Consider the following 19769-nt stretch of genomic DNA (forward strand, 5'->3'; position numbering starts at 1 on the left):
CAACGAATTTCAAAAATTGGGGTTTGAATTTCTCTGCTGCTTCTTTATCTGCAGAGCCAGCTTCTCCTTGAAGCGTTACATTATGCAAATTAAAACGCCACTTAAAGTTTTCAAGCCAACCTTTGCTTGAAAGTCAATTTTCTCTGACGATTGGCCATCTTTATTTAAAACGAAAGAAAACAAATCTAAAGCTTTGTTTAGAATAGCAACACCATCCACAACTGAGCCTTTTTCGTTTACTTGATTGTCAATCCAAGCTATTAACATATATTTTCCATCTTTTCCAATTGCGCAATCCTTCTTGAAACTTGAGCAACCTTTGCCGAAGTATCGCCTGAAGCTTTGACACTGGATCGAATCTTTTCTTCATTCTCCCATATTGTTCTTATGCTTGATTCGTTTATAGCTAGTTCTCTTGCAAGCGATGAAACACGTGTACCAGTTTTCAACTTATCTAAAATTTCAATTTTCTGAGATAATGTCAAAACTTTGCGTCTTTTTGTGCTTTAATATCTTCATTCTTCCTCTTAGATGTCATATTGAATTTTTGAAATTAAAAGAAATACAAATGCAAAAGGAGAAAAGGATAAACACTGATAAATACATGATTACAGCTCTGCTAAGGTGAGTGAAATGATCACAACTCAGCTTGGGTCACAGCTAGCGGGCAGTGCCAAGCAGGGTTGCCAGCCGACGCTCTGCAGATTAACCCGTATGAATGAAATTCTAGCGTCAGACAAATTAAATGGAAACAATTAAGATAATGCATATGTGCAAAATTGCATTCTGCAAATCCGTGCTCAGCAAGAGTTTACTGTATTCTTCATGTATCTAGCTTTAAAACATTAGTAATCCCCTAAAAATTGCATTAAAAAGCCAATAACATTATAAAAAGGGATACTCCTAAACAAAAATAGGCAAAAATGGCCATAAAAATCAACATTTTTCAAGCCTGTGGAGTCCTTGCCTCATTGTGTGGTGGCCGTTATAAGGACCAGAGGCGATCCAACATGTTACTAGGTAGCTTATTCAGTTGCACTTCAGTATATATATATATATATATATATTGCTTGCACTACAGGGAGTGGTGGACAAAAGCATGTTTCTCCACACTAGAAATCAAACTTAGTATTGACCACTTTGGGCTTACAATAAGCCAGGTGGTGATATGTTACCAAATAGTGAACGTTATCTACTACTTAGTGAGTCTGGAAGGCATTTTCTCCAAATATATCTTCCATTTCGGATGCTTGCTTGCTTAGCTAGGGCCTGTTTTTTAGGAATAGGCTGCACAAAGAAAAGACAGGATTGACTAGACAGGTAGAGGCAGTATATTGCACATCACCTACCCATTATTGGCCCATGTTTGCATTCTTTTCAAAAAAAAAATTAGGGAGAAAATGCTGTGCTAATGAAAAAGGTTCAGATTATTTATATTGAAATTGACATAGAATAATATTTTAATCTTATTGAATGAAGTTGCTGCACAACAGTTGTTGAGAAATACTATTTAGTTTCAAAAAATACTATGTAATAATACTTCTAAATATTTTTATTATTTTTATATATTCATTATTTTTTTTTTGTGAATGTCTATATAGAATTTAATATTGAAGTTTATCATTTATGTTCTGTAATGGAATAATGTTCAGACAAAGCCTCTGCTATAATTTATGGTATTCTATGTTTCTGATTATTAATTTAATTTTTCTATTGAACAGATGTTATTAAAACATTTGGTTTAGAAACTATTCTCATCTACACAGCTTTAATTATGAAAAAACGTATTGTGGTTTATCACCATCATCTGGATACCCTATTAAACTTTCTCAGGTAAGCTTACAAAAATTATTATTTATTTTGATTTTTTAATATGAGGCCTGTTCAGTTAATCTTTCCAAGTTAATTAAAATTTTCTTTTGGATTAAAGAAAATTGGTGTACATAGGGTCTTTTTCTTGCCGGCATCAGACATTTGTTTTTTTCTAATCCTTCCTTTCCATTCTCTTTAAGAGGTTTCAGAGTAGTACAGTGATTCTATTTTCCTTTTAGTGCTGGCTATTTTTTCTGACACATACAGAGATATCTCTGCACATAATAACTGATATACTGCAGACAACTGTTTAATTCTTGTCTCTGTGTTGTACTCATTCCATTACAACATAAGTTTTAACCAGCAACCGAACCTAAATACATGCTTACTCATAATTGATATAAACATCAAGCTCAATATTGATAACATCCATCTGACTTCTACCCAACTTTCTTCGCTCAGTATTCTGTAGGAAGACAAAAAAAAGTGATTACTATTTATTACAAGGATACTGCTAATTGTAGTTCTCAACAACAGGAAACATAAATGTTTTGCTGTGAAACTACTGTAATTATATTTATTTTTTATACGATTCCACCCACAAAAGGTCATAAATCCATAATTCATTCCTGCTGAAAGTTGGTTAGGTTTTTTTTATTATTATTATTTGTTTACTTATTATTTTTTAAACATAATATGGAAACCCCTAGTGTGGAGACCAAATATATAGAATTTTTTCAAGCCACTTCAGGCATTCAATAACAAGGCACTAAAACTCATTTCTTCCCTAAAAGTCATTCACAAAATTCATGCCCATAGTTAAAGGTGAATCCACAGCCTGTTGGCATCTAGGCATACTCAAGCAACTATTCCAGCAGAGAAATTAGAATACTCAGGGTGGATGGTAGGAGTGATAGCCTCCTGTGGGAATGGGTGCTTGGGAGAAGGGGGGACGACATCAGGTAACTCTGAGCCCAGTGGAGTCTAGAGGGGATAATTCTAGGTATAGAAACCGTGCATTTTTATGCTTTATACTATTGCCAGGAGTATCTGGAATAAAGGAGAGGAATTGATGGTGCTGATAGTATCAGCCTGGCCAAAGATTATTGGGCTCACTGAGATGTGGTTGACAGAAGAGGATATAATAACAGGAATAGAAGTAGCAAGGTATTTTTTGGCAGGATACGAAGGGAAAGCTTGGTGGTTGTGGAGTACTGCTTATGATAAGTGACAACTTATGTCCTCTAAGAGTGGAGGCTTTGGAAGGCAGTGACACTAATGATTTTGAAAGCATATTGTGTGAGGAAGACAGGATATTTAGTGGGGGTGTTGCTACAAACCAAGGAGCACAGAGGATGGGGACCAGGAGATGTTTAGACAGTTGAGCTTGGCAAGTGCAAAAAGAATGATTGTTATGGGAGATTTAAACTACAGCAGTATAAATTGGGGAGAGGAAGATGCATGTAGAAATAAGGGAATGGAATTTCTAGAATTCTTGAGGGACAAATATCTTAGGCAACATGAAATAGAGGGAACAATAGGTTCAAGAGTTTTGGATTTAGTCATAGCATCAGAAGAGTTGATAATAACTGAGATGACATCTCTCCCACTAGTTGGAGAGAGTGACCATGTGGTTTTGACTTGGAAGATGAATAGACATGCAGGAGTATCAAAGAGACGGGAACGTATGTGGAATTATAAGACAAGTGATTATAATAGTCGTAGATATCAACTCGGGGCAGTTCCATGAAGGGCGGAAATGGAAGGTCAGGATATCATTAATGCTTGAGAAATTCTGAAGGAATATTTGTTAACAGTAATAGTAAGCTGTATTCCACTAGTGAAGAAGAGGTCACAATTTTGTGTAAACTGGATGACAAACAATACTAAACTGCATGTGAAAAAGAGACTATGAAAGAGATATAAGGAGACAGGCGAAGAGCAGGTGCATGAAGAATATAAGATACAGGCCAGGAGAGTGACTAGTATGGTAAGGAAGGTGAAAGTGGAATGTGAGAAGAGATTGGGCATATGATCCAAAGAAAATCCTAGGGAATTTTTAGCTATGTGGCCAGTAGGAGGAGAAATGATTGTGGAAGAATGACACTGTGGGATAAAAATGGGAATAGAGTGACTGATGCAGAAGACATAGTGAAATTGTTCAATGAACACTTTATTGGAGTATTACTCCTGGAGGAGTAAATTTTAATACTAGAGGGATAGGGCACTTCGAGGTTTAGAGGTGCAGGAGGAGAGTGTGTTCCAAATACTGAGTACTCTGGATGTCAGTATTTGGGACTGTGGGACTGCATGGTATTTCACTGCGAGTTTTGAGAGAATGTGCTAAAGAACTGACAACTCCTTTGATCTGGCATTTCAATGAACATCTGGCTACGGGAGAGGTGCCTAGGGAATGGAAGGAAGGTAAGACAGTTCCATTGCATAAGGGCGGTAACAGACTGGAAGTGTCTAATTATAGGCCAGTTTGTGTATCATCAGTAGTTGTTAAGATTTCGGAGAAATTAGTGGGTGACCATATACAGCAGTGGGCAGATGAGGGTAAGGTAATGTTATCTGTGAGAGTCAACATGGGTTTGTTAAGGAGTGCTCTTGTTTTAGTAATATGCTAGCCTTTTATAATAAAGTTACAAGAGCAGTTGATGAGGGAAAGGCATATACTGCCATTTTCTTGGATTTAGCGAAGGCAACAGGTTGCCACATGATAAGCTGATATTTAAGTTGCAGCACATGGGTTTGTATGTCAGGTTGGTCAATTGGATTCAGAATTGGCTGTCCGATAGGTATCAGAGAGTTGTGTATGGTGGTATAGTTTCAAGGAGGTAGAAGGTTACAGGTTGGCTTCCACAGGGCTCAGTACTGGGACCTATATTGTTTAACCTTTATATCAATGACATTGTCAGTGGATTGCAGGGGGATATTCAGTTGTTTGCGGATGAGGTGACGCTGAGAAAGGTTATTAGTAATAGTGCAGATGTGGTAGCCCTGCAAGAGGATTGGAATAAACTAGACAGATGGGCAAATGAATGCGGTGTCAGTTAATGCAGCAAAATGTAAGGTCTTGAGGTTTGGGACACTTCATACTCTATTGGAGGAGTTGTACTGGAGGAAGTAGGGGAGACAAGAGATCTGGGCTTGATGATTGATAGAAACCTGAAATTCAGGGGACATATTGCAAAGGTGGTGAAGGTAACACAGAGGATTGCTGCAATACTGAGAAGGACACTGACCTGCAGAGATAAAAGAGTTATTATTCCTTCGTATAAGACCTGATCAGACCACCGGAGACGATTGTTCTCAAATTTTGTCCCCAAGATTTGAAGGGGATAAATTAACGGTGGAAAGGGTACAGAGGCAGATAACAAAGATGGTTTCGTGACTGTACAATGTTAGTTATGAGGATCTGCTGAGGGAATGTGGACTGCAGAGTTTGTTAGATAGAAGAAGGAGAGGTGATATGATTGAGACTTTTAAACTGTTGAGAGGTGGTTACAGGGTTGACACTGGTGAGTTCTTTTGCTTGGTTGAACAGCAGGAAGAAGATACGACAAGGGGCCATCCCTGGAAGTTACAAGAGAGCTGTGAGCAAGAGAGTGAGGAGTGGTTTCTTTGCATGGAGGGTGGTGGAACCATGGAATGCATTACCTGATAGAGTGGTGAGAGCGAGAACAGTCAATGAGTTCAAGGAGCAGTATGATAGGCATTGTGTTTCCTAGGAATGACTTCCTGTGATAAGTCTTTTGACTCCATGGAAGCCTGAATAATAATAATAACTCTCAGATAAGATTGCTCAAAATAGTGACTTCTTTGCTACAAGTAACTAAAAATAGAATCACCTAGTTGGCCACATGGATGAAATATATCAACCATTGTACACTCTGCATCCATGTTTTGGTCAACCTCCACACCAATTATATTCTGTAGGATGGTTAAACTTTTTAGTCCTCTCTTCAAGATATGTGAAGTTTAATAATCCTCTCCAACCCATTGTGGATTGCACTACTTCTCCCTCTTATAGGAAATTAGTTTATCACTTGTCAGAACTCAATTATTGTGAGATCATCTTATATTTCTTTTAGGTCACTTCTGACTGCATCAGTCCACTCAGATCTTGGTGTTCATAGGGACTTTTTCTTGCCAGCTTACCATCAGACATCTGTTTTGCTAACCTTTCTTTTCCCATTCTCTTTAAGTAACCTTACAATTAGCCCTGCTCACACATTCCTGAATGGTAAAAGGTTAATTTACTTCCTAAAATATTTTTTTTATATGATTCAGTTATTCATGCCAACTGTTCACTCCCCTAATTTTTCTTAGTACTCTCATATTTGTGTTCTCCAGTCTTTGGTCAGCTGATTTATTTCTAATCTAACTCTGAGATTGTTAAAATTCATTTGAACAACATCTTGTATACTGCTAGTTTAGCATTTTGATTAATTTCTCTCTAATTCCACATAAATGTATTATTATTTTATTCACATAATTGATACACAGTCAAAACATGATATCATTGAAACAACAATTTGACTGGTGATACAGAACAGTTCAGATTCTACCCAAGAATCTAAGAATAGTCCGTCAGGTAGCATCATAAAATATGGACTGTTCTAAGTAATACTATTTTCTGTAGGTCATAATGGGTCACTTTGTTTAATTGCCTTAAATAGTTGGATAGCTTCTTTGAAGTTACACCGTGCACAGATAACTATTTGGATCACTTTGGTGTGTTTAGGCCACAGACAGCCAACGTCGATTACCAGATCTCGATATTTAGTATTTTTTTTCCATTTCTTTGTTATTAATATTGTTATCACTGGGTACTGCGATATCAATAATCCAAACTTGTCAGTGTTCAATAATTGTGATGTTAGATCTACTTGTGTTCCAAGTGCCGATCAGTTTGTATTCTGAAGTCCCAGAGAATTTTTGCTGTTTTGTTTTCCATTACTGTCTCTGTTTTATGCTTCCACCAGTTATCAGAAGTAGAAAAGCCATATTTTTTGCATACATGGCAATGAATTATTTTGGCCACTTCGTGGCAGTATTTATAGTCAGTTTGAGCTATCTTGTTGCAGGCACTGAGTAGATGTTCTACAGTCTCATCTTTCTGATCACATAATCTGCATTTTCTGTTATTATTGATGTTGAAAATTTTTGTTTTCATTGCATTAGTTTGTAATGCCTGTTCTTCAACTGCTATAATAAATCCTCCTGTTTCTTTTTAATATATCCATATTGTAGCTATTGCTACATTTTGTTTTGTTAGATCCTGAATGAAGAATTTTTGTAAAGAAACTATTCATTCAGGATTTAACAAGTTTAATATAACAGCTGAAAGGGAAACTTGTACTCTAACAGAAGATAAGGAAATTATTTACTGTAAGAATAAATGTATCTCTTTATGTAGATTTATAAGATTCAATGTTGTCTATCCAAAAATCATATAGAGGATTTGTGTGTTAATTATGGTTATATTAAGACATTCTGTATACAGTGAATGGCTAAGTAAGGTTGTAAACAATAGTCCAAAGGTAGCGTGCAAGCCATCCTGCTTGAGCATAAAGCTTGAAGCAAGGGCTTACGCGGAAGGCGACTCTAGCTCACTTTCCTTGCAAAGAGCACTCAAAGAGGAGAAGGAGCATAACAGATCAGCCAAGGGCCACTGAGGACAACTGCGATGTGGAAAAGGATAGCAGAAAAGAGGGTGCAAGGAAGAGAGAATAAAAGGGAATTCGCACCGTTTCTCAGGGCTTTTTTTCCGTCTCCTTTGAACCTGCTTGTTCTTGATCGATTCAAAAGTGGCACGACTATGTCGGACGGTGAGCCCTTTCCTTTGGATGCTTGATAGATTCTGAATGGTGCCAAACGAGAGATGTTGGCATCTATAGTTTTGAGCTTTCGCTAAGTGTCCCTTCGGAAGGAAGCAGCAGAGCGTTTCCTACAACCGGCAACTTGGGAAGGACAAGACGATCTTAACCCTGCAAGTGGTAAAGAGAAAATTAAAAAGTCAGAAGGGGTGCAGAGCATGCTTCCTTACCTAAGTGTAAGTCAAAGGTTAGACCCAGGCAATGCGGGATGGAAAGGTCATTCCCAGAGGATTGAGGGAGGTCTAAGAAAGAATTTTCTGAAAGAAGGAAAATTATTTTTTTTTTTAGGAGGAGAGGACCTTTGTTAGATCCTCAGTGAAGAACTTTTGTAAAGAAACTATTCATTCAGGATTTAACAAGTTTAACATAACAGCTGAGAGAGAAACTTGTACTCCAGCAGAAGATAAGGAAATTATTTACTGTATATAAGAATAAATGTATCTCTTTATGTAGATTTATAAGATTCAATGTTGTCTATCCAAAAATCATGTAGAGGATTTGTGTGTTAATTATAGTTGTATTAAGGCATTCTGTATATAGTGAATGTAAGTCAGGGTTGTGAACAATAGTCCAAAGGTTGCATGCGAGCCGTCCTGCTTAAGCATAAGGCTTGAAGCAAGGGCTTATGCAGAAGGTGACTAGCTCGCTTTCCTGGAAAAGAGCACTTGAAGACGAGGAGTATAATGGATCAGCCAAGGGGCATTGAGGACAAGTGCCATGTGAAAAAGAACAGCGGAAAAGAGGGCACAAGGAAGAGAGAATAAAAGGGGATTCGCACCGTTTCTTGTGGCTTTTTTCATCTCCTTTGAACCTGCTTGTTCTTGATCGATTCAAGGTGGCACGACGATGTCGACAGTGAGCCCTTTCCTTTGGATGCTTGATAGATTCCGAATGGTGCCAAACGTGAGATATCGGCATCTATAGTTTCGAGCTTTCGCTGAGTGTCCCATCGGAAGGAAGCAGCAGAGCGTTTCCTTGCAACCGGCAGAACAGGCGAGAATGATCGGCAGCGGATCTAGATAGACGGAAGCACGATGTCGGGTACAGAGTAAAGCCTAATCAGATGACTACAGTGACCCTCCACGTGGACATGATCTGATGGAAGTACCGAACTGAGTTCAACAAAGGTGAACGGATCTAATGGACCAGGTATCCCGGTCAAGAAATGGTAAAATACAGAACTTTGTTATCTACTTCCCATTTTTGTTAGAGGAAAGAAAATCATTATGTATTGGTCTAATGTGGACAGATTATTAGAGAACTTTAAGTGATCATCTAAATCTTTTATAAGCAGATTTCCATTAGACAGGTTGTCTGGAAACGTGTATAGATGAATATGACAAATTTTAATGTGTGAGACTAAGATTGTAGACAGAATTGATTAGAAGTTTATAGCATTTATATTATGTGTATTTATGTTTATCTTAAGGGAAAGTGTTATTGCTCATATGCCATAGGGTTTACTTATTTCTCCTAGTTTGATTTAGTATGATATTGAATTAATTGAGTGTGTGATATTTAAAAATTGTAAAATGTTTAAGGTCTCAATAAACATGTTTTGTGTCTTATACCTGAGCCTTGCCTGAATATGAAATCAAACTACCACTCATAAACTTGAACCTAAGTGGGAGGGAATAGAAAGTATATTGTGTTAGATTAGAGGTGATGAAGGTAAGCTGAGTTTTACATAGCTGTAGTTGAGTGTTTGTTTAATGAGTATGAGCGTAAAGTTCTGGGAAGGTCTCTCTGAATAAGAGTCCCTTCTATCCTAGGATATTGGTTGGCACAGCTTTAAAAAATAAATTTGTCAATATCTGAAAAGGAGGCTGCCCCAGATCGAAATTTTAAAGGATTCGTTCTTAATTATGGAATAACCTTTAGTAGTGAGAATGAAAACGTGACAAAGTTTTAGAAATTGACCTGTGACACAGTTTAGCTTTCCCTATAAGAGTGAGTGCACAAGAAGTGAGTTGAGAGTCAAAGTTTGTTGTAATTGGAGGGTCTAGGTCTTGTATTAAAAGAAAAATATATATTAAGGACAACAACTAAAATATATAAGAAAAAACAACCACATAACAGTTCAGGTCAATTTTGTTCTCAGTATCTCGAAGAAATTAGCCATGCTAGGGTTTATTTTTCCAGCACACATATCGGTTATTTTGTTTTTCGTTTTTGTAATCGGATTTGTTTCCTATTGCTTTTAGAAGGCCCTCTTGTGTAATTGCTTGAATCATTGGCTCAGAGCTATTGTCAATGTAACTTCTTAAACTAATTTCTTCTTCCACAGTCTGTCTCACTTGTAGCAGAACCCGTCCACCTATTCTCCTTGGTAGGTACAACCGATCAACATCACTTCATGGCTGTAATACATGATGCATAGTCATTAGTAAAATATTTTTTTTTTATATGTTTCAGTTATTCATGCCAACTGTTCACTCCCCTAATTTTTCTTAGCACTCTCATATCTGTGTTCTCCAGTCTTTGGTCAACTTTTTTATTTCTAATCTAACTGTCAGAATCATTAAAATTCATTTGAGCAACATCTTGTATACTGCTAGTTTAGCATTTTGGCTAATTTCTCTCTAATTTCACATAAATTTATTATTATTATTATTGTTGTTGTTAACACCATATCGCTATTTAGGTGGAAGGTGAATTTCATCATCAAGTGTGAGACCACCACCCTGCTTATTGGAGGGCTGGAGTGACTAGAAAAATGTCCATGTTTGGTCTCTAGAGCAGGGTTTACAGATTATGTAACAAAATAAATAAATAAATTATAAAATTTAAAAAAAATAGAGAAAATCCGTAGCTCATCACAGTGCTAATGTGCTATAGGCTTTCATAACCTTTTGTAAGTGGGAATTACAAAAAAAAAAAAAAAGTCAAAAGACTCATTGCAGGAGGTACACACAAAGCTCATTCAATATATTTACACTCACCACACACTGTCAAGCAATGGTTTCCACTTGCTTACAACTCTCCAAAAGAATCCAGAATGGCCTCTTGTTCTCTCCCATTCTGTGAAAAATTTCTTCCATATTAACCTGGTAATGACCCCCTACCAAATGATGTCTCAATCATAACCCCCTCTCCTCTTCCTGTTGACAAGGCTTTGCAAATTGCATTCCCTCAGTCTGCTTTTCATTTATTACATTCCAGTGACCGTTGCCACTTGAGTCGATCTTCTCTGGAGCCTTTCATATATCCTCATCACCATGAATACCCAGTGATCAAATCTGTGCACAATAATCCATATGAGTCCTGATCAAGGCCTTTTCATTTCTGCATGTTTAGGTCCTCACATCAATGCCATATTCAATGACTTCACATCTTGTGCATTGTAACCCTTGAATTATAGTTCTTTGTTTACCACCACTCTCAATCTCTTGTCTCCTCAGCCTCCTTCAAAATTTTTCCACTGGGTGTGTTCTTTGTATCCTATCACATTTCATAACCTTTCACTTTGCAACTGAACAGATAGTTCCACTCACTTGCACACTCTAACAATGTCTTCAAGTCCTCCTGTTACACCACATCTGTTTGACTCCTCATCATTCTTTCCAATAAAAATTGGGAATAAAGTTGAGGATTATTCACTTGGCTCCCCACTACACCATGTTTGATTATTCTGTTATCTATTTCCATATTTAATTTGCCGTCTTCACTAAAAATTTGCTAGCCTGGTTGGCTGAGTGGATGGCATACCTGCTCTCCAATCAACAGGTTGTGGGTTCCCACTGCAGACATGGAATTTTGTAAAATCCATAGCTCCTTAAGTTTATTATGTCAAAATAGCTGAAATATTTTACTTTTTCTATAGGCTCTCTATTAAGAATGCAATTGAAGTGTGCTATATTCCTGCCTGTTTTTCATGGTTTTGGTCTTTTAATTGCTAATTTCACACCAAAATTGTTAAAGCTGTTATTCACTTTTGTTAAAGGATACTGGAGACTTGCACTGGATTTGTTTAGGAATACATCATCTGCATCATCATTGAACTCAGCAAACAGCTAAGTTTGTTATATCTGATTTTGATATCTGGTTTAATGCCACTTTCTTTCTTTCATAATTTGTTCCATATAGATGATGAAAAAGGGGTGGAGATAGTGTGCACCCTTGTTTCACTTGATTTTACATCAAACCAACTTCCTGTATTTCCTTCATTTCTAACTGCTGACATATAATTTAAAAATATATTATGTATAACTATATAATGTTCCATTTACCTCCATGTAAAGTAGCATTCTGAACAGCTGTCCTCTTTGCACTTTATCACATGCTTTTTTTTCCTCATCTACAAAACTTAAATACAAATCTTTATTATATATCCTGTTTCTCAACTGTTAGTTGTAGAGTGAAAATCTGATCTTGACAACCTTTATTTAAACCTAAACCGGAATTGTTATTCAAGTTTTTCTTCCACAATTTTTATTAGTCTCTCTCTTTTTTTTTTCCAAATATGCTTGTGCAAATCTTACCTGAAGCACTTAATATTAAGAAAATACATTTCTTACCATACATTTTCTTACATTAAAGAAATTAAAGAATATACCTCTATATTCTACTCATTTTAAATGTTCTGAAAATTTAATTTTACATAATTATGATATTACAGCCAGTTTTGACTTTATTGCTTATAAAAAAAAAAAATTCCCTGACATCTCAGATCTCTACTTATGCCAGTTCTGTTGGTTATTTCACTTTGAAGAAGAAAATATAGAGATGCAGAGTTTAAAAAACATGCCCTTCACACAGCCTCAGATATATTCCTCCTCTGCTCAACATTTGATGTAAAAGTATCCATTTTAACATGAAAAAGAAAATAACAATAGTCTGGTCTTTGTAGTCACTTTAGTAACATATCGTCTCAGCATAAACCTTTCTTTTACAGTATACAGAAAACTGGTATACATACACACACAACCATGGCTCCAATTTTAACAGCATTAACAAATTCTTCCAGTCCTTCCTCGATCTGACTCTCTTTTTATGTACAGATCATAGTAGTGTTGTCAACTTTTCCTATCTAGGGTTCATTCGAAAAAATTAAATTTTAAGCAAATCCAATCCAATACTGCTTTCAAATCCATTGGAAACTGGCTACTCTTATCTCCTCTCCTGATGACCAGCTCCTTTCTTTTTCACTTCCTGCTATATCTATAATTAAAGTTCCTTGCTCAAATTAGTCTGTTATGGGTAAACTGGAAGGTCAACCTATTTCTAATTACATATATAAGAAATAGCTTCACCACAACTGTGGACAGTCAGGTCTGTTGGGCCATGTACGAAAGGGGTGGGTGGGTCTGGAGAGTTCTGATAAACACCTAGATAAACTTGTACATTGGTTATACATGCCTTTAAATTTTTCAAAAGCAAGTTGCAAAAACATGACCTTCCTTTAGTAAACCCATGTTGCTCATTGCAAAGTAGAGAATCACTGTCAACCCATTTCTGAATGCGAGCCCTAACCAATTTTTCCAAAATCTTCACCACCATTCCTGAGATACTAATTGTTCGATAGTTCAATACATCGGTCTTTACCCCACCCTTGTGCAATGGAATTATCATACATTCTTTCCCTTCCTGTAGAATCTTCCCTATTCTGAGACTCATATTAAACAGCCTAGTCAAAGGAATAGCCAGTTCAGCTGAATACTCTTTTAGCGCAAGTGCTGATATTTCATCAGTCTCTATTGCTGAATTCTTATTCAGTTTGTGCAACAGCTCTAATACCTCGGCCTCGTGCACCTGAGCTTCTTCATCCTGTGAACAGGTAGCAGTGAGCTCAATGTCGCGTACACCAGGTTGATAGCTTTTAACAAAATGGGCACTCATTAGTTGAGCAACCTCTTTTGCATCTATAACCGTCATACTATCTATCTTTAGAAGAGTTATTCTTTTATATTCTTTCTTTCTTTTACTTGCAGTATATTAATAGAATTCTTGTGGGTTATCTTTAGCATGCAGAGCCAGTTTCTTTTCATACTCAGACTTTACTTTCCTTATGCACTTGGTATTCCTTCCACATCATCCTTTTCTAATGAATCTCTTGCTTAATAAGATTACACAACCATTTGACTCCTACCCATTTATTCTTGGAACTCTCAGGACACATTCTAATATCGCATCATTTAAGTATTTTTTAAATGCTTCCCATGCACTGTCGATATTCTTCCCATCCATCAATGGATCTCATTCCACTGAACTCAGTATACTTTTTAGTTGGTCATAATTTCCTTCTTTGTAGTTCAGCATGTAACCTTTTCCAAATGGAAGATCATTCATAAACTTAATCACTTCCTAGGTGAATACCGTATGATCACTGAAACGCCCTCTGACACTATAATCAAATCTAACACTCTTTGATCTCGAGTTCCTTTTGTCACATGCTACTTCAGGAAGTTGTCCTGCAACAACTCAATAAATGCATTTTCATTCTTCTCTTGAGATTTTACTGCTACGCAATCAATATTTGGATAATTAAAGTCTTCCATTATGATTATTCTTTTCTCACTCATCTTGTCTATTTGGTGCTACATTTCTTCATCACTAGCAACCGATACACCGGGTGTGTAACAACACCCCACTATGTAATTGATCTTGTTAGATTCCACCTCACACCAGATGGCTTCAAACTCACTGCCACATGATATACTACGATTGTAGTAGTACTACAACCGTAGGTCTCAATTCTGACTGGATTCAAGTCATCCAGTATCATCAGCAGTACACCCCTCCTCTCCTATTCTCACTATCCTTCCTAAAAATAGTGTATCCTTTACACTTGATACCAGTTAGTGTCTGATTCTGATAGCCAGATCTCACTGATGCCTACAATCTGAGTTCCCAACATATTGACTTAAGGCAACAAACTCTACCCCTTTGTTTCTGATACTCCTAGCACTTGTGTAATAATAATATCCTTGCATGTTCTTTTGTACACTCTTGTCTGCAGTCTGCATGACACAGTTGGACAACTTGTAGATCTCTATTCTTCTCTAGTACCTTATTCATGTAGACATTTTTGCACACGTTTTATCGGTCTGAACCAGACAAATACAAAGTCAAAATCATTCTCTCCTCATCAACATTTCCATGACAAAGCCAATTCCCGTCATTAGCACAGTTATAGAACATTGTTGCTCTTACACTCACATTCTCACCATTCCTCCCTTTATAGTTTAGTTTCCCTGACTCTCTGTGTTAGGTCTCGTACCAGATATTAGTTTTTTCTAGACTCCTGATACCAAAAGCATTTATGCAGAGTAACTGTTCTACAGATAAGTACGATAAGTACTCTTGAGCAGAAAAGGAATGCAATTTTTTTTTAAACTGATGATGCTATAGAAGTGATATGATTGTGCCTGGAAAGGTTTGGATTAAAATTCCATTCTAAAAGAGAGATTTGGTCTTGACTGTTGAGCTGAGTATTATGAGAAGTAAATGGAGAAGATCTGGAGGTATTTTTTTTTTATACAAGAAAACGAGCAAAATTGCATTTTGGAAGCATTGAAGTTGAGTAGGTTGCTTCTGAAAGAAAGGAAATAATGAAAACATGTGAAGACTTTTATATCAAGTGTATGAAGATATCTATCTTGGGCCTACTGAAAATGAAGAATGAACAAGCCCAGATGATACCAGAAAAAATGATGGAAGAAGTAGAGAAAGTAATTGCAGAAATGAAATTTAATAAAGCCCAAGATGGAATATGGTCTGAACATTTAAAGGCAGTAGGATGGACATTATGGAAAGAACTGAATTTGTTATTTAATGACATCAGCAAACAAGAAAAATATCCTGAACAAATGGAATAATGCAATTATGGTCTTAATCCACAGAAAAGGAAATAGAGAAATAAATAATTACAGACCAATAATAAAATTATCACAAGTATATAAACTGTTTTCAAAAATATTGCTGAATAGATTAATGATGAAGTTGGATGAAGCTCAACCAGTAGAACAAGCTGGTTTTCTACAATAGACCATATTCATACTATAAACCAATTAATAGAAAAAACTAATGAATACCAAATAAATAAAGGACATTATTCAACATCTGTGTGAAACCAGTGTTTAAATATGATAGCAAGACATAGAGCATAACAGAGATTTAGTGTGAAGATGTGAGGATGGCACAGAGAAAACTGGAAAGAAGAATGCTGAAAATCACTAAAAATGATAAAATTAGGAATGAATAAGAAGGTAAACAGCAGTAAGAGATATAATAGAAGTGATAAAAAATTCAATATGGAGATGGGCTGGTCATATGGAAAATGAGAGACGAAAGATGAACAAGGTTGATAATTGAATGTCAACCAAGAGAGAGGAAAAGGGGTAGACAGAGAAAATGATGGAGAGATTATATACACACATAGAAAGGAGTGAAATAATAGTCAGAAACAAAAGAGAAGAAAAAATGGAAGAAGTTGGGGGGAGAGGCCTATGTTCTGCAGTGAACAAAGAAAGGCTGTGAGAAGAAGGTTGCTTTCACCCCAGTCAAGGATACTGTGGAGATCAGTGTTCAGGACACTTATTATAGATGATCTTGAATCTTGAACTGTTTGAGCACTGCAAGGCTTGTCAATGAGTAGGATGAGTGGAGTGTGCTGTCATCAGCCAAACTATGGGTTTGCACCTATTGAGAGCAGGTCATTTATTGGCTAAGTGGTTAGTGTACCCACCCTCCAACCAAAAGGTCACAGGTTCGAATTCTGCCATGAGCATGGACATTTGTGATTGTCTTTAGGTGGGAGACCACCATCCTGCTTATTTGGAGGCCTTAGGGGTAGACAGAGACCAAACATGAAATGTTTGGTCTCTACAGTAGGGTTTCCTGACTATGTAAAGATAATTGAAAAAATTATTTAAAAAATATTAAAAAAATTCAATAAAAACGGGGGGCAGGGGGGAGGAAATCCTTAACTCACAAATATATTACTGGTTTACTAATAACTTTTTGTGGGAGCAACCACATAAAAATTTAAAAAAATAAAAAATAAAAAATTGAAATATATATATAAATCAGGAAGAGGGGAGGTGAAATGACAGAGCTCTGAGGGACACTGGCATTGACAGGACAGTCTGTGAAGAGAACACCATCCACCATTATAGAGATTTATCTGAGAGAAAATTGACAATCTATTTACATAACGGAAAAGGCAGTCCAAATGATGGTAACTTGTTGAGAAGCTGTCGATGTCAAACCCTATCCAAACCTTGGAGATGTCAAAGGAATTCCATAGGTTTCTCCAAACCTTTCCATAGAATGGTCCAGAGGAGTGAGACATAAGCTAGCAGATCTCCTGTGGATCTAGAATTGCAAAATCCATAGTAGTGGTCACTAATTATGTAGCAGCTCTCAAGGTGTTGAAGACGTTGAACATTGATAACTTCTCCACTTTAGAGAAAATTGATGTGGGAGCAATTGATCAATAGGTTGATGGCAAGCATTTGTCTCCTTTTTTTGGGAATTGGTTGTATATCAGCTTTCTTCCATGCTGAAGGGTGGATGCCAGCTGAGTGCAGTTTAGTGAATAGATGATAGAGAACAAGTGTTAGTTCAGGAGCACATCTCTTGTGCACAATGGGTAGAATTCCATTGGGATTGGCTGCCTTTGTGGTATCCAAGTTATTGAAGATTCTTCTGATGTCTTTCTGGCAGACATTCACAGGCGGCATGAGATGCAATGTTTTAGGCAAGAAGGGGGATAATTTGCCATGGTCATATAGGAGCAGTTGGAATAGTAGAATGAAGCCAAGACATCAGGCATTAGTTCAGGCCTTATCTTTAGGTAATGTTACAATGCCACCATTAAGGTGAGATAGAGGAGGTTGCACAGATGGACAGAAGTTGCACCCAACATCTTTGGTGAGGGATCAGGAGGAGCAAGTTTTCTACATTTATCCTTGTTTTGTGGGCAACTCTGTAGGCTGTGAATGAAGCTTGTGTTTCAGTCTCAAGCCACTTGTGAAAAGCTCTTTTTTCTTCTCTTGGTCAGCCTTGGTACGTTTTTTGTAGAACCATAGTTTAGATACGGGTTGGGAATTTGAAGAGTTGAGAATGAAAATTTCCATTCTGGTATGGATTATTTCTTTAACAAGATTCCAGTAGGTATCTGAATATGAAGAATGTAAATAGTAGTCTGACCATAGAAAGGAGGTGTGAAAAAGTCAAGTCACGGAAGTCCTACCACTTGGCATTGTAGTAATGCCAAAGCATGTGAGATTATGAAAGGCTGAAGGAAGGACATTCCACCAGAGATGAAACTTGGATGAAATTGTGGTCTGAATTGGCAGGGAATATCAGCAGTGCCTAGAAGGAGAACTTCTTAAGAAAAAGATCTTAAGTTGGGTGAGTGAAGAGCAGTGTCAGGAATTCTGGTAGGAAGATGAATGATCTGTTTTAAGTCATTCTAATAGCAAAAATCTGTGCCTCTCTTGGGAAGAGAGGTAAAGAAAAAGGGAGCCAGTTAGAATTGTGGACATTGAAATCAATGACTTCACTGTTTGGAAATTTTGACTGTGTAAAATTGAGCTTTCAAGATAGGAAGTCAAAAAGGTCAGAATGATTTTCAGAACTGGGAGAATAGTAGAGGCAGCTGACGAATGAAACAAAATATGGTGAAGAAATTTTAAGCTGCAGGAGATCAAAAAGGTGAGATTCTGGGTTAGGTATCCTTTGGCAATGAATATCAGAATACACAAAAGCACAAATACCTCCCTTTTGGAAGGAGTCACGGGAGCAATTACAATTAAGATGAGCTTTGGTTGATTTAGTAGAAATTTGAGGTCCATGCAGAAACAGAACATCAAGTTTGAATGACTGAAGAGTTTAAGTTACTGTTGGCAAAGTGAATGTGAAAGATTTATTTTTGTGTGATTTTTATTTAATTTTTTATTATTATTATTATTATTTTTGAATATGTAAAATGATCTTGTAGAATATTATGCATTTGGTTTCATAATTTGTTTGTTTCATTATAACAGTAGCATTGCCATTATCAGTTTTGGTTATAACAGTTTTCTCAGTACCATATGTATTTTTTTTAAGGCTGTAATTTCTTTATGTGGAATATTGCTTTGTGGAGTTTGGATTCAGTTAGGATGTTCGCTACTTCCAAACAAATGTTATTGGTGGCTGCTACAGGATGTAGGTCATATATCCCACTTTTAACAGACGTCATTATTTTCAATTTTGGTACTTGGCTTGGTGTAATGCCACCCTGGATGGCCAAGTGGTTAGCATATCTGCCCTCCAGCTAACAGTTTGCAAGTTCAAATCCCGCTGCAACTATGGGGATGCTTGTGATTGTCTTTAGGTGGAAGAGGAACTTCATTACCTAGTATGAAACTGCTACCCCACTTATTAGAGGCCTGTAAGTGGCTTGAAGACATTTAATGTTTAGTCTCTAGAGTGGGATTTCTGCACTATGTAAAAAAATAAATAAAAAATATAAAATATCCTTAACTCCTCCACGATATAAATGTACTATAGATTTACAAAAACCTTCTGTGGGTTGGATCCCATAAAAAAAAAAGTTAAAAAGTTATGACCTTTGACATTGATATCTTCTTCTGGTAAAGTTACTGATGAGTTCACAACAGTGCATCCTTGACATGGTTGTTATTAATCTGTTTTGCAGTGTTGGAGGATTTCAAATTTCATTCAATTTGGAATGGAGAGTATCAATATTTTTGTTTGTATATGTACATAAACATGGGGGGACTGATTACATAAATAATGAAGGGGACTGTAGGAGGAAAGAGGCCATGAGGCAGACCAAGTATTTCATATATAAATTACATAATGATGTTAACCGTCACTAAGAGATAGAAAGGAGGTCACAAGACAGGATGTTATGACGTGCTACTATAACCAACCAATCTTCGGATTAATGCACCAGAGAAGAAGAAGATATACATAAACAATCACATCATCATCTACTTCAACAGTTTGGTATCCTAAAAACCTCTTGCTCCCTAATTTCACTGCACATTTTTAGCTAATGGTTATAACTCCAAAAAAAAAAAAAAAAAAAGGATAAAATATTAAGTACTCTCCAGTTCT

General features: G+C 36.6%; 1 protein-coding gene across 5 annotated transcripts in view; it reads left to right on the forward strand.

Moving 5' to 3' along the window:
* The window catches only part of LOC150106176 (putative DENN domain-containing protein 10 B), a 277044-nt gene that overhangs the window by 166246 nt on the left and 91029 nt on the right, over positions 1 to 19769 (forward strand). For all 5 annotated transcript variants that reach the window (XR_016548292.1, XM_090392209.1, XM_090392208.1 and 2 more), the window contains one exon: positions 1722 to 1833. Coding sequence is in view for 4 of the 5 variants with exons in the window: in XM_090392209.1 (XP_090248335.1) it covers positions 1722 to 1833 (112 nt within the window). In the remaining variant the exon portion in view is untranslated. The remainder of the gene's footprint in view (positions 1 to 1721; positions 1834 to 19769) is intronic.

This window comes from Typopeltis vanoorti, chromosome 5 (genome assembly GCF_054136105.1).
Source record: "Typopeltis vanoorti isolate ZY-2024b chromosome 5, IOZ_Tvanoo_1.0, whole genome shotgun sequence".
NCBI classification, from domain to species: Eukaryota; Metazoa; Arthropoda; class Arachnida; order Uropygi; family Thelyphonidae; genus Typopeltis; species Typopeltis vanoorti.